This window comes from Myiozetetes cayanensis, unplaced genomic scaffold (genome assembly GCF_022539395.1).
Source record: "Myiozetetes cayanensis isolate MyiCay16 unplaced genomic scaffold, myiCay2020 scf20-37, whole genome shotgun sequence".
Classification (NCBI taxonomy): Eukaryota; Metazoa; Chordata; class Aves; order Passeriformes; family Tyrannidae; genus Myiozetetes; species Myiozetetes cayanensis.
Window position 1 is genome coordinate 5,593,518 of NW_026087412.1, and position 14,094 is coordinate 5,607,611.

At 38.0% G+C, this 14,094-nt stretch overlaps 1 protein-coding gene across 2 annotated transcripts in view; it reads left to right on the forward strand.

The window, feature by feature from the left end:
* Window positions 1-13,735, forward strand: part of CUNH7orf50 (chromosome unknown C7orf50 homolog) — a 31,147-nt gene extending 17,412 nt beyond the window's left edge. For both annotated transcript variants that reach the window (XM_050317447.1, XM_050317446.1), the window contains 2 exons: window positions 7,965-8,046; window positions 12,382-13,735. In XM_050317447.1, the coding sequence (XP_050173404.1) occupies window positions 7,965-8,046; window positions 12,382-12,564 (265 nt within the window). In that variant the 3' untranslated portion in view covers window positions 12,565-13,735. The remainder of the gene's footprint in view (window positions 1-7,964; window positions 8,047-12,381) is intronic.
* The last annotated feature ends 359 nt before the right edge of the window (window positions 13,736-14,094 follow it).

Genomic DNA, 14,094 nt, shown 5'->3' on the forward strand with positions numbered 1-14,094 from the left:
GAACTCTTCTGCAAAAGGAAGAGTAAAGTAGTCTGTAAGGTTACAACTTGGGAGATTCAAAGGAGCAGGGGTCTGCAGCAGTGTCTCCATCCACCTCTGCCATACTTCCTAATGAATGCAGCCGTGGGATGTCCAAACTGGAATGTCAAAAATAACAAGGATGGTTGACATGTCCTTTTTCTTTCTTTTTTTAACTTCTATATATGTTCTTACTGTTGGTCCAGAATAACCCGAAATGTGTTACTTGTTGGAGGCACTTTAAATGCCATCTGTGTGATGGGTTATTCCTGTAACAAAGATGAGCTTTGTCTAATTAGCCAGTAATAGAAATACTAGGATTTCGTGTGAAATAATGATAAAAAAATTATATTTTTCTTTGAGGTGCTGGCTGGGGGCAGGGTGAGGGGGCAGGAAGAACCTTTAAAAGTTTTTGAAGCTGATTTAAAACTTAAAAAGCAATGAAAGTGAGCTACTCATCTTGAGTCTGTGCCTTGGCAGGAGTGTTCTGTGCCACAGTTGGACGTTATGTGGTGTAACGGTAAAGGAGAAGAGAATTGACCCTGTTTGTTTTTCTCTGGGTCTGGTAGCATATCCCTCATCTGATCTTCAGAAAGCATTTATATAACTGGATTGTTGCCAACTTTTGAAAATGATTTTACATGCAGCTGGCTTCTTACATGATTTTCATACAGACTGTGGGGCCCTCTTTGTCTCCTCGTATCCCCCAGGATGTTCTTCATGGGAGGGAGGCATAACAGTTGTTTTCATTTTCCCTTTCCCTTATTTCTGGTGCAGGCATCGCTGTGACCAGAATTAAGTGCAAGAAAAGATGGACATCTGGAGAGGAGATGGGACTCCAGCACAGCTTTGAGATAGCACTTGGTTGTATATTCCTTGCAGGAGCAGAACAGATTGGCTGTGAAGGGCTCAAATTCTATTTTTTATTCTTCTGTGATAATTCAACTCCTGCTTTGTGTTCTTTTTATGAATGTATGTAAAATAAAAAGCACATTTAGCTTAATAATACAGTAATGCTAGCTCTAGGCTTTCAAGCCTACTGCTGACCTTTGTGTTATTACTGAAAACAGCAGAAAGTTCTCAGCGCATTATTAGTGCTATATATGTTCCAATATACAGTGCTATATGTTTTCCAATATATATTCTAATATATATTTTTCCAATACATATTCTAATAGATAGTGCTACATATTTTCTAATCAAAATGCAGTTTTTCTGTAGGCAGGGTGATGCAGATACCAGCAGCTAAATAACTGTTTTAAGAAAACAATTTTTAAAGCAACTATCAAGGTTTTTTTTTTCCCAGTGGAATGCTGTTGGCATTTGCAGGTGGGTTGGTGCCTCTGAGAAGTTGAATCACAGTAAGATTCCCTACGTGTTGCTGTACCAGATGTTAAGAGACAGGAGCTCTACTCACGACCTGCCGTATGATTTTGAGGCATTGTTACAATTTTCTGGGTCAGCTTTTCTTCCCACTTATCATCTGTCTCATCTGTTTATACTTGAAGCTCTTCAAGGGAACGTCTCATGTTGCGTTTGAACGGAGCCTGTGGTGGGGGAGGAAGGGGATTTTTAGCTTGGCCGAAGCCTCAGGATGCAAACATAATATAAAACGTTACAAATAATGGCAAGTGATAAAAGTACATATAATAAAAGATAAGCTGCGATAAACATTTTATGTAGATTTAATCAAAGCTTTGCTTTGTGGCACAAAGGCCCTTTCCTTTCTCTTTATAAATACTTTCTAAGAAAACCCTGTGACCTGTCGGCTGTACAGATACAATCAGATACAATCTGTCCTTATCTCGGACATCAGGGCAAAAATGGGACACTAAAAAGCACATTTATTTTTTTTCCTGCACGTGTGATTCCTAAATTAAAAAGAAAAAGCTTCCTCTCCTTGCCTTTTCACAAGTCTGTAGTCATTACACTGCCTCTAAACCAGATGGAAGGATATATTAAAAATTGTTTTTAAACCACAGATTGAGAAATGGTGCCAGGATTTTCAACCAAAAATGTGGCACTGATTCTAAAATCTGTTGACAATTTTAACAAGTTTTCTTTTGGCAAAAGAACTCCATCAGTGTCTTTTCTTCTCTTCCAGGAAAATAAGGGAAACCTTTATCTGAGTCAAAATTTATTTAGATTCCAAATGGATCAGAGAATATCAGTGTAAATATATTAACTTTCTCCAGGAATTGGAGTTGGGAAATAAAAAGACTCATCCATAACATGAGAAAAACACAGTTAAAAAGGATAGACTGTCTCTTATGTCTATCTAGATCTTGGGTCCTGCCACAGATCAGTGTGTCCAAGATTTTAACTACATCTATTCCAGTCTAGTCTCTGAAAATCTGTTTAGAATTTAAATTTTTGTTATCTTTTTTCCAAATGAGGAAAATCAGCATCACACGCACTTGGAATTAGATTTTTCTCTTACCTTGCATTGAGTGCTGAAGTGCACCATGAGGTGGCTTTCTGGGCCTGCAGCTGGGTACGAAACCAGACGTTCCAAACCTATCTTCATAAAAGGAAATTCTCTTTAAGTTCCCCTGAGAGAAATAGAAAAAACCCTGAATGCCCCCAATAAAAATAAACACTTTTACATTTCCCTTTTACATAATTGTACGTGTTATAACTGGATAAAAAATTATTATTATTCCTGCTTCACTATATGCACTGTAGGGCACATATAAAACTTCCATCCACACCCGTATATTTTTATATATATATCTCCGTATAAAACCTCTATCCATAAAATGGCTCTTGTCCCACAGGAACAAGTTTAGCCCGATTTTTGCTCCTTCCATGCTGCCTCCAGAGGTTCCAGGGAGCCTCTTTGAGGAGCAGCATTCCCATGCTCACCTGTTGGCCATATGTGCGTTGTGCTCACCGTTGGACAGACTCAGTGTTCAGAGTTTCCAAATTCAGGCCTTATAAGGGCAGTGAGTTGCCTTAAACACCAGTGCCTGGAGCTTTAAATGGGCTGCTATTGTATGCATTGCACTGTGAAATATTACAGCACATCATTTGAGTGCCAAGTGTTTCAGCAAGGCTTTAAATATCTTTAAGGGGATTTTTTAGAGGATGGTGGTTCTTTATTGAGGAAACACCTGTTACCCACATTTTACTGATAGGGCAGAAATTATGCTGTTTGCAGAGAGTTTGGGCAATAAAGTGCCTGACTTGATTCCTGCAAGCCTTAGTCATGTGCCATAACTCCTGTTCAGCCTTCCTTGGGGGCCATGTAGAAGAACATAGGTGATCTTTGGAGGCAGGTTGCAGGGTGATGAATAACTGGTGTATCAGAACAGAACACTACCCAGACAAATGAGGTGAGAAGAATGGGACAGTTTTTGTGTAGTGTTGTAGAATGCTGCTTTTAATGTTTTCAGTAGATCTTTTCCATGAACATGGTGCAAAGGGCCAGACCCGTGGCTCTGTCCCTCCTATGAGGGAAACTTGAGAGAGGCAGACATAAGGTCACAGGGGAGGCTGCACTCTGAGCTGGTCCTCAGGGCTGGAGAAACCTTTCCAATTAATTCCCTGATACTAAACCTGGGTTATATGCTGGAGAAATCTAAATTTGATGGCAGTCTGCTTTTCCTTGGATAGAGACAGTGGCACACAGTTGGAGCAGTGCATGTAGGTGGGTCTAGGTGTCCTTGCCCTTGGCATGCAGCAGTGCTCTCGTGTCTTCTGGAAGGTTATCAGCAGTCACATCACTGTCTGTCTTTCTGATTTCTTGAGACTTCAACACACAGTGATTATTTGCCAGTTGTGACAGCTTTGTAATATTTTGTCCTGACTGGCAGTCTGAGCAGATGCATTGTGTTGACTTCCTGAATCCAATTTGTAACAATAATGTTTTTCTCTTACTGTGTTTGTGGAACCAATTTGACTACTTTCCCTTCCCCATCTCGTTCTACAAGGGCACCCCTAACCCTAATCCTAACCTTAACCCCTAACCCAAACCCCTAAACCCTAACCCTAACCCCACACGCCACCAATTGTCTTCTGTTTGCCTACTAACACTGCCTGAAATCCCAGTGTTTTGGGAATAGATTTGTGTGAGATGACTAAAGGCACTAAAAGTCATTTATGAGATTGACTATTGAGAATCTTGGGTGGCTTTTCCACAGGAGACGAAAGCCCAAATGTAAAATTTCCTAAGCTGCTTGATTTATTTGATTCACTTCCTCTGTTTCTTCAATTTCAAAGCCATTTAGGAAGTTCATTTGCATAAACATTTAAGTTCTCTTTAACTAAAGTCAACCAATATGTTTTTTTCAGTGAGCTGGAGCTCATAAGAAAGATTCAAACATTAAATGTGTAAAGAAGGCAATTAGTGTTTGTACAATATATTGAAAATTAGCCTGAGGTACATTTGGAAAAATACATGTTTTACACATGTATATTTTTCATCCAATTCCATAGTTTATATTAGATCCTGGCATAGATAATTGTAGAGGCTACCAAATTAATTCAAACTGTGGAAGAGGTTGTGATTGTCTATAAAAAGAGTTTTTTAAGTATAATGTAGTTGGTCTAACTCTGTATATTTAATCAGTCAAAGGAAAAGCCTTTTCTCCTGCTGTAGTATGTCAAGGAAGCTTATCTGCATGTAAACAGCTAAATGAGACCTCTCTTTGTGTTGCAGAGGTTGAATTTCTGTGGTTTAAAAGTTGAGCATTTCTAAAAATGCACTAATGATGTCATCCTGATAAACGGAGATACCCCATCTCACTTTGTCATGGAGCGATACTTTCCATAGGTTTTAAAGCTGTCAGTGGAGTAGGAAAAAGCTGTCATAGTCATAGGAATCAGTGGAAAAGTTTCATTTTAATAATTGTGGGCGGATCCAGTTGCAGAGAGCAACTGTCATGCTATCTGCATTAAAGATTGTGCATCCATTATCTGGGGTGTTTGGGCTACAGTTTGATAGGAATTCAGGTCAAGAGAAGGACCATTTTCTTAAATGGGGAGAAACAGGAGTTTATACTCTGTTGGATGAATATAGTACTAGTTAAACACTTAGGAGTATTTTCTGAAAATACAAGTATAGCCATAGTCTATTAGGGAAAATACTAATTTTTCTTGCTGTACTAATTTGGGATTTGATTCTAATAGGACAGAGCACAAAGCAAAAGAAATTGTGAGACTCCAGTGCTGTAATGGGCATAAATGTACTTTCTGCAGTTGATTATGTTAAAGTATTTATTGTTTATATGAATTACTGTGGTGTATATAGAGCAGAACCTTTCAGGAAGACAAACTTAAACTTTTGTTTGTTTCTACAAGAGAATTCACTGGAGTGAAAGTCCATATGGGATCTTGGATGCAGGAGTACAACGACTTGCCTTAACATGTAGGAGAGAGCATATGGTTTTGGTAATAGGTTAATAAGAGCAATTAACCTTATAGTGCACTCATTTGCTGGCCTCAGTTGTTTATAAACTAGGTAATAAAAATATTTTAACATCCTATAGCTTTATGAGAGATTAGTGAAATCAGGCTGTATTTTTGAACTTTAAATGCCAACAGCACTCAGGTGATAGTGTAAGTGATAGAAACATAAAATTAGCAGAGAATAAAAGATTCAGAGTACTCTGTGGTGTGTCTAACTGAGGGATATTGCAAATGTCTAAATACATGGAATGGTGTGGGGAAATAGAAACGTGTTGAAGGTTTTCATTAGAAGAGGGACTGTTTTCACAGGATGCAGTCACAGATCTGTCATTCAGCTTGTTCTTGTCACCTTGCAAAGGCTATCACATAAACTGTTTCCAGGCTTAATTAACATTAAAAAGAATTTCAGACTTACCTTCTTCTTCTTGAGGATGAACCTCATAATAGAAAAGATTAAAAGAACAGCGAGCACTGTCTCTGTCTTTGGTTTTTTGGTTTGTTTTGAAGGACTTCTAGAAGTTCAGGCACCTCCTGCACAAGTCCCAGTTTCTCAGTCAGGAGCTACTGTGTTTGCCTGGCAAACAGAGAAAGTGGGAACAAATGAGCAGGTTGTTGTTTGCCCCACAAGTTGCACCCACAAGAAAAACCCTTTTTACTTCATTCTCTGTGGCCCCTCACATCACAGGTGGTGTCATTTTGACATTGGTGCTTGTCCAGTTGGGCACCTTGCTGCGAAGGCAAAGTGACACCAAGGGTTGAATGATCTTTGTTTTGCAAGTGGTTTCTAGGCTGGTGGTGATGGGAGAAGGATGGTTTCCCCATAATAATAGTTTGGGTTTCTTTTTCATTCTATGAGTTTTCATTCTGTGAGTTTTGTCAGTCAGCTTTTTGGTCTCCTGCTTTTGTGCAGTATTTGTTTTGCAAACTTCTTCCTGTGTACTGACAGTGTTCCAAAAGATGCCTCTAAATCAGCTCATTTGTAGACTTCGTTTGAGCACCTAAAAGATGATATATTGTGGTTATTTTTCTGTCTTTCCTGGTTTACTCTGGTTACTTTTCTGGTTATTTGTCTGATTTTTACTTTATATGTTGGTTACAAACTATTTTATTAAGATTAGTTGGTTATAATCCTAGTGAGCTGTTGCTGCTTTTTCTTTATCCTGAATTTAAACATCAAGACAGTTTTTTTTTCTTTGAATTTTCTTCAGAGGCTTCTATGGAACCTTTCTGTACAAATTTGTGGTCTCATTTTTTTCTCTTTCATTGAATTGGCTGAACAATGTACTAGCTGGTGCAGCATTCAGCAAAGATGAGGACTCTTTTGCTTTATTAGACTTTACAGTGTTTAAACAATACTAATTCTCATACCCAGCTGGCTTTTCAATTGATTTCTGTGTTCTCTAGTGCTGTGTAAAACAAGATGTAACATTAATGGCATCTTGCATGCTACCCTCTGGAGACTTATTTTTCTTTAGAGAAAAATCAATTAAGTGTGTAAGTTTCTGGGTTTTCTCCTTATATTTTTTATTCTTTCATTTTAAAATATATTTTAGCGTGCTGTCAGATTTTATACATGTTAAGATGCTAATTTTCAAGCATGTAATTTTAAAAAGAAGTCTTCGTTTTATGGTGAGATTTGCCAGTTTGTTCATTTGTTTTTAGAAATAAATGTCTGTTTCTTCATCTAAACCAGAATATACCAGCTTGAAAAATACGTTCAAGATGTATGTAAATGTGCTGGTTAAACCCAGCTAAAATTTTGCATATTTAAAATGTGTTTGCTAAACAACCAAAGAACGTTTGCAGATGTTAGTCATTTGTTTTGCACCCTTGCTTTGAACAGTATTGAAGTATTCCTTGTGAGAGAGAGAGATAAAAAAACATTTTTCTATCCTGGAAACATAAATATTTAAGTCACACCTTTAGGCAAACCCAAGCCTTAAATATATGCTCCTGAAGAATGAATTATGTCTGCTCTGGAATAGCCATCTGTGATGGTCTCCAGCCATTGCTGATGTGGCCATTGTAGCACAAGTTTCTCCTTCCAGTCCTTCAGAGGCTACTTAATTTTATATAAATTTCAGTTCATTGTGAAATATCAACTTTCTAAAACCAAAATTTGATTCCTTGTCCACTCCACCTCCCCAAATAATCAGGTAGCCCTGCAGCTGGAATAAGGATTTGGGGTGCTCAGTGTGTTTGTTGTGGGTCAAATGAGGGCAATGACCTCTCATAAAGGACTGGCCAAAGTTGGGGAGTGGGGCTTGATATTTAACATCAAGAAGTCAGTGCTTTCTGAGGAAGACTTACAACATTCTTGGCTATGATATATTCTCTATATTCTCTATACCTTTCACTACTTGCATAGAAGCCAGGTGACCCTGTACAAAATGTGTGCCAGTAACTGCCACAAAACTCCATGTTGTGCATTACCAATTCACTTGGAAGCATTGTAGGGAATATTTTCTGAGTAAGGGATGTTTTGATATCACAGTGTTTCATTTAAGCAAATTTTTTTTTTATGTGATTCTCTCCAGCTGGTCTGAAAACCCAGAAGAATGGAAGTTTCAAAAGACAAGACAAACGTGGCTTCTCCTGCACATGTATGATAAAGAGAAGGTTTGTATTAAGGCTGCTCTTTTTTTCAGAACAAATATGATACAGTGTTATACATTAGTTACAGCTATTCTTTATTTACTAAAACTTGCTAGGACTGGCCATGCACCTGTCTAATAATTTTTTAACAATTTATAAATTTAAATTTAAATTTAAAAATTTGTTTTTAACCAAGATGCTGAATCATTTTAATTGCTTGTCATTGATATTTTTACTTTGTTGGTGATCATTCTCCTGTGTATGCTAGATTTTTATATTTGGTGTATGTCAAGCATAAACAGAGCAGATTCATGTTTTATTTAAACCTGGAGTTTCCTGAGAATTCAACTCATATCCATAATTTGAATTTCCTAATGTGGAACCCAGTACTGTAAACCATGATTCTCATATTGCTTCAGATAACTCTGGCTCCACAGAAGATGTACAGTCTTATTGCCAAGATGTTAAAATAGCTTTCTCATTAAAATATAAGTGAAACCTGATGTTGATTGTGCAAAACATAAAGTATAACCAGAAGCCAGGATTGCATCCATACTGAAATCCATTCATTTCATAACTGAAAAAACAACATAAATTGAATTTCCAATAAGCCTGACCATTGTGGTATCGAGTGGGAGTTTCAGGTCATTTATTTTGTTGTGTAATAGAACAAACATCTACCCATTTGCACAGTGCCTTATTTATTGATTCATTTCATTGACACTCAGTTAGGTTTTGCTGATGTTTTTGTGTGCACTTGAACATTTAGTCATGCCAGTCTTCCTGGTCCAAATTACTCAGCAGCTCTTAAGCCAATCACCTGACATAGGGTGTTACCTTTCTGCTTAAAAATACTTTTAGAGACCCAGATAATTAAAAGCAGAGCTTCATGAAGGCAAAAATGTTCATAGGGTGTAAATACATTAAAAAGATGAGTTGCGGAATACAAATTTGATGGTGGTTTCTAGGTTGTTTACTCTGTCTTCAGTTTTTAAGTTTCCCCTTTAAAAATCTTTATTGACCTTTCAAAATCAACATATGCTCTTCAGAGCTACCTAGAAATTGTTTGGCAGGCTGAACAATGTTTTTACTTTTTTACCTGTTTACCTTGGGGTTTTGTGTTGAATCACCCTGGGACACAATGAACCGTAAGCAACATTTGTTTTATGTATCAAAACACAGCTTAACCCCTTATTTTACAACATTGAAATGAAACTTCTTTTTTTTTTTTTTAAATCTGCTGAAAGTGCTGTGATTTATTTAAATTCACATATTTTGTAGTTTAATCATCAGAGAAGACTGAATATGAGCTTTAGAGAATGATGAACATCTGCGTCCAGATTCAGTAAAGGCAGTAGAACTGTTCAAGTGCTTATAATTAGGCATATGATGAAGTCTCTTTCTTCATCAGGACCATAGGGAGGGCACACCCAGCTTCTTTTGAATATTTTTTATACCCAAATTCAGCTTCCTGTCCATCGCAGAATAAAATCTGTTGGTAATCCAAGCATGACTAAAGTACAAAAAGAGACATAAGACATAAGTTTCTTTCCTTCCTAAGCCACATCTTTGATCTCATGGTGTCACTTGGATGCCTACTGAAAAGCCATGCAAAGCACTGAGCTGAGTTTCCTGCACGCCTCTTTCTGTAAGAAATAAGTTGAGGTTGTAAAGTTGTTTGCTCCATGAAGGTTTTTTAAAGTCCCTTTATTTTCCATCTGGTGGTTGGCTGAAAGCTCCCGAGCCGAGCCTGTGTACCTATGGTGTGTATACTTCTCCGGGATCCAGTATAAAACAAACACTAGGTCATTTGTTGATCTTTGTCATCTGGCACAGCATTTTCAGAAAGCCATAGATCAGCTGTGTTCAGCTTTGGGGCTGCAAGGCCTGGAGCTGAATTAAGCTCCCTTGGAAGGTCACCCAAAAGGCAGCGTGGTGGCAGAGAGCTCAGGTCCTCTGTGCTGGGATCTGTGTTTGCATTGCAAAATATGTGGGAATCTGCAAGTCTCTGAGTCTGGAAACTCGTGATTGCATAGTATGGATGTAAAGTGATAACTGGTCTTTTCCTGCTACTCTTCTGTAGTGTTTCCCTCCTTTTGCCGATGACAGGAATTATTTCACTTCAGGGTAGTTTCATTTTAATCAGCTCCAGTTAGCACAGAGGCAAGATCAGTGTGTGAGAGACAAAAAAAAAACAAGGAAAAGGTCAAAGTGGTTTAACAAAAGAATAATAATAAAATCACTTCCACTTCCAGAGCCGTGGTGGGAGATCTTGATCTCCAATTTCAAACCAGCCTAAAACTGATCTTAGAAGAGGGATTGTGTTCCTTCTTGGTAAACCTCGCCAGGAGCCCTGACATTGCCGCTTTTGTAATACTGTATTTGAGGAATTAAAATTTGGATTTCATTAAGTTTTTGCTGGCACTTTGTGTGTTCCAGTCCTTGCTATGGCTCTACTGCATGTGTAAGTCAGGAGGAAATATGATTTACCTTGCCTAAAGGGTGCTCTATTGTGAGCTCCTGCTGAAATAAACCTCAGAGCTGTGTTAAAGAAAAAAAATCAGCCTTTTTTGAACACTTAAGCACTTACCCTTAGGACCAAATGCTAAATGTTTTCTAGGCTTCAGGCAGCCACATGTCAGCCTGCCCAGTTAGTATTTCTAAGTTTAGAGTAGGTTTTCAATTGCCCCTTCAAGCATTTTGCTTAAATGATATAATAATAACTGTAGTTCCACAGGTATGTCTATGCCATGAGGCCTGAGAACAGGAGTAGTAAATTACAGAGATAATTTAACCAAGGTTTGAAACATGGAAATGAGCTTTAAAAGCTCAGTACTGAGTATCTGCATTAAAGGAGCACTGTCACACTGACATTGTTTGCATCGAGATGGTTTCTCTGTTGTTAGTACCAGCTTACTGTGAGTAAAAACTTCCAAAAATATAGACATTTTTCATTATGTTTAAATGTGTTTGATTTGTGTATTACAGCAACACTTCATATATCATCCATTTCAGGGTTAGTCTCTGTGAAATTAATATTTTTTTGTAACTGTATTGTTTCTTTAACGCAGGAGTGTTTGTGTGAAGAATTAGAAGGTTTTTCCATAGTGTACGAGGCCGAATGCAGACTTTAGTTTTGATTTATTGCTTTGTAATATGCCTGATTGATGAAGGCAGTGTTGGAATATTCTTTCTTCCTCTTCTTTTGGAGTGATAGAAGTTTTAGTGATCAAAGTTCTGCTGCCAAATGTCGATGGAGAAATAGGTTGTAAATTAAGTGTCTGTTGAAGCTCTGTCTTCTCTGAAATGTTGATACTTTGCAGAATTGAAACCGCCCTCGAATAATTAGCCTCCAATCCTTTAAATACTTACGTATGTGTTTAACTTGACTCAAGTCAAGTTATATGTGTAAAGTTAAACATGGAGAAAAATATTTGTGGGATGAGGTAATTTTAACATCCCCTGATTCACAGCAAAAAATATTCTGTTATTGGCTGAAACCCGTTCCACAGATACACAACGTGAAGTCAAGATAGCTTCACCTATTACTTTGGTTTGAAATACTGAATAAATCATTCCAATGTCTTTGCCAAGTTATTGCCAAGATTAAGGTAATGATCATTTAAACTGTATGTTCTACCAGATAAGCTAAAATTTAATCTGTGACTGGTTAATTAGAAAGGGAGGGAAACAGGGGTAACGCAACTGTAGATGACTGAAGTGCTTTTAATGTTGGACATGTTGGTTCAGCCTATCAGTTTTAGTCAGCGTGATTTAAAAATTATTTCCATATGTCTGAATTTCAATTTGTTTTTCAAATTAAGTTCTATTCCTTTGTATAAGCATTCTGTCAAAGTGCACGGTGGTGGGTGGTATCTCAAGTCAGCAAACAAGTAGTTTTTGGGTAGGGGCAAAGGTAATTTCAGCAAAATTCTTTCCTCGGGCACATTCATGCAATTCTCACCAAATTTAGCGAGATTCACATACGTGTTTCCAAAAGGAGGATTTGGCTGGTGTGTTTTGTTTTTTTCTTCCACCAACCCTCACAGCCTTGAGCTCCCTGTCAGGGAGTGTTTGCATTTGCTGATCAGCGTTTCCACATCTGCTTAGCATTTCCTCTCAGATGCTCTGCCCATCCGAGCACATGACAGTCGTCTCACCACGGTCCATCCCTCCTGGCAGCTTGTACCTTTCAAACATTTCCAGTTGGAGTTGGGCACTGGCAAACACCAAAGCCTGTGCCCGTCTCCTGATTGTCTTTCAGGTGATGCTGTGACATGATTGCGAATGAGTATCGAGAGGAAAGAAAATAAATCAGATTTTTCCTTCCTTGTTTTTCTTTTTTTTTTTTTTTTAAAGGTTCCAGACAAGTATTTCACCATTTTACTGGATTATCTGCAAGGCCTTCAGGGCGGGGCAAGAGACAAAACTGTGCAGAAAGCTGAAGCTTTTATGAAGGAATTTGATGGCTCTGATGGAGAAGACCCAAACGTGCTGGAGAAGTGTGAGCGCGTACGACAAGTTCTGCAGCTGCTGTCCTGAGAGTGTTTTTGTGTCTTAACGGTTGTCTGGTGGAGAGAAGGAGAGGATGTCATATACAGAGGCTATAAATGAGTTGTAAAGACATAATTTTCTAAAAAGAATCCTAATAATAAGTTTTGTACTCATAATTTTTTGCAATTGCAAATATTTATCATGTTTTGAGGTGATGAAATAAAAATAACATATATGGTCCATAGACTTGCTATTAATCTTACTGCATGTCATTAGGAAAATAAACCTCTCTCCCTCTCATTAGTTTTTTCTCCATCTGCCCCTGTAATTACTGTTAAATAAGAGGAACTTTACCGTTCTTAATAAGAAGAGCAAAGGAACCAACAAAAAGCCTGGAGGGTCTTTTACAATGGCAGCTTTTAAAATGAGTGTACAGTACAGTGCGTGCTCAGCCAGCTGTAATCTATCACTTTCAGCTTCAGAAGGATGTCACTTGGATTTGGGAAAGATCATTTTCAGTCTGTTGAACATGGGGTTGTATAACACAGTTGCTTATTAGTAGTTCACACGATTATCTGGAGATACCATCAGCTTTGCTAGTTTTCCTTTTATATTTTAAAGTTTTCAAAGGCATTAGGGCAATTGTTTAGATATTTAGATAATGCACAGATGGGAACAGATCAAATCCTTGCCTGTATGTGGTGAAATCATCAGATTGTACCTAAACTTGCCCTACAATGAGAAGTGCTGTGCTGTATCTGGCCTGACAGTATTGCATTTTCAGCTTTCTCTGGTAATTGGCATCCAAAACAGTTAATTCCTGTTCATTCATTTTGGTGTAGGACATTTGTCTCCTGTGAACGTGCTGAAAATGAGGCTTTCAAGTAAAAAGCAAGGACATTAATTACTCAAAAGTTGGATGATTGGCTTATTTAATAACACTGGTATTCAGACAGAGTTCTTGACCTGATTCTTTAATGTTTCTGCAAACACTGTTCATACTTTACTAATAACAACTATATGAAATGTGTAGTGTTTTAGAAGAGTGACTGTCTTTGGGAATTACAGCTTTAATTTGGATGGGTGAAGGAGGGGAGGATCTACAGATATGCAGACCTGATTTTTCAATAAGAAGCATTTGAGTGGATTTGACAGCCTTCACAGCCATGGATTAATACAAATCTTTAAAAGTACGAAATATATTACTAGTAACAAATAACTTACGCTTTCTGACTTCTTGAAGATGATGTTTTCAGTCAAAAAATACTAGAGACCATCATGCCCTGCTCTAGCACAATAACTGGGATGGGGTTTGGCACAACTTGGGAGTTGAGCAGAATTGAGCAGCAGTGTCCAGGTTCTCCAGTGAGCTGCTGGTGGTTCCTCAGGTGCTGTGGCAGCACCACAGGGCAGCACAGGAGGCAGAGCCAAAGCCTGTCTGAGGCCCAAAGCTTTATAACACTGATCTTCCCATGTGAAAGCTGGTAAAAAGTATCTGTAGTAAAAAGAAGCTGTCCTGACATTTAGTGAACTCATAAAGATCATTGGATCAAATATTTTACATGTGAGAATATGCAG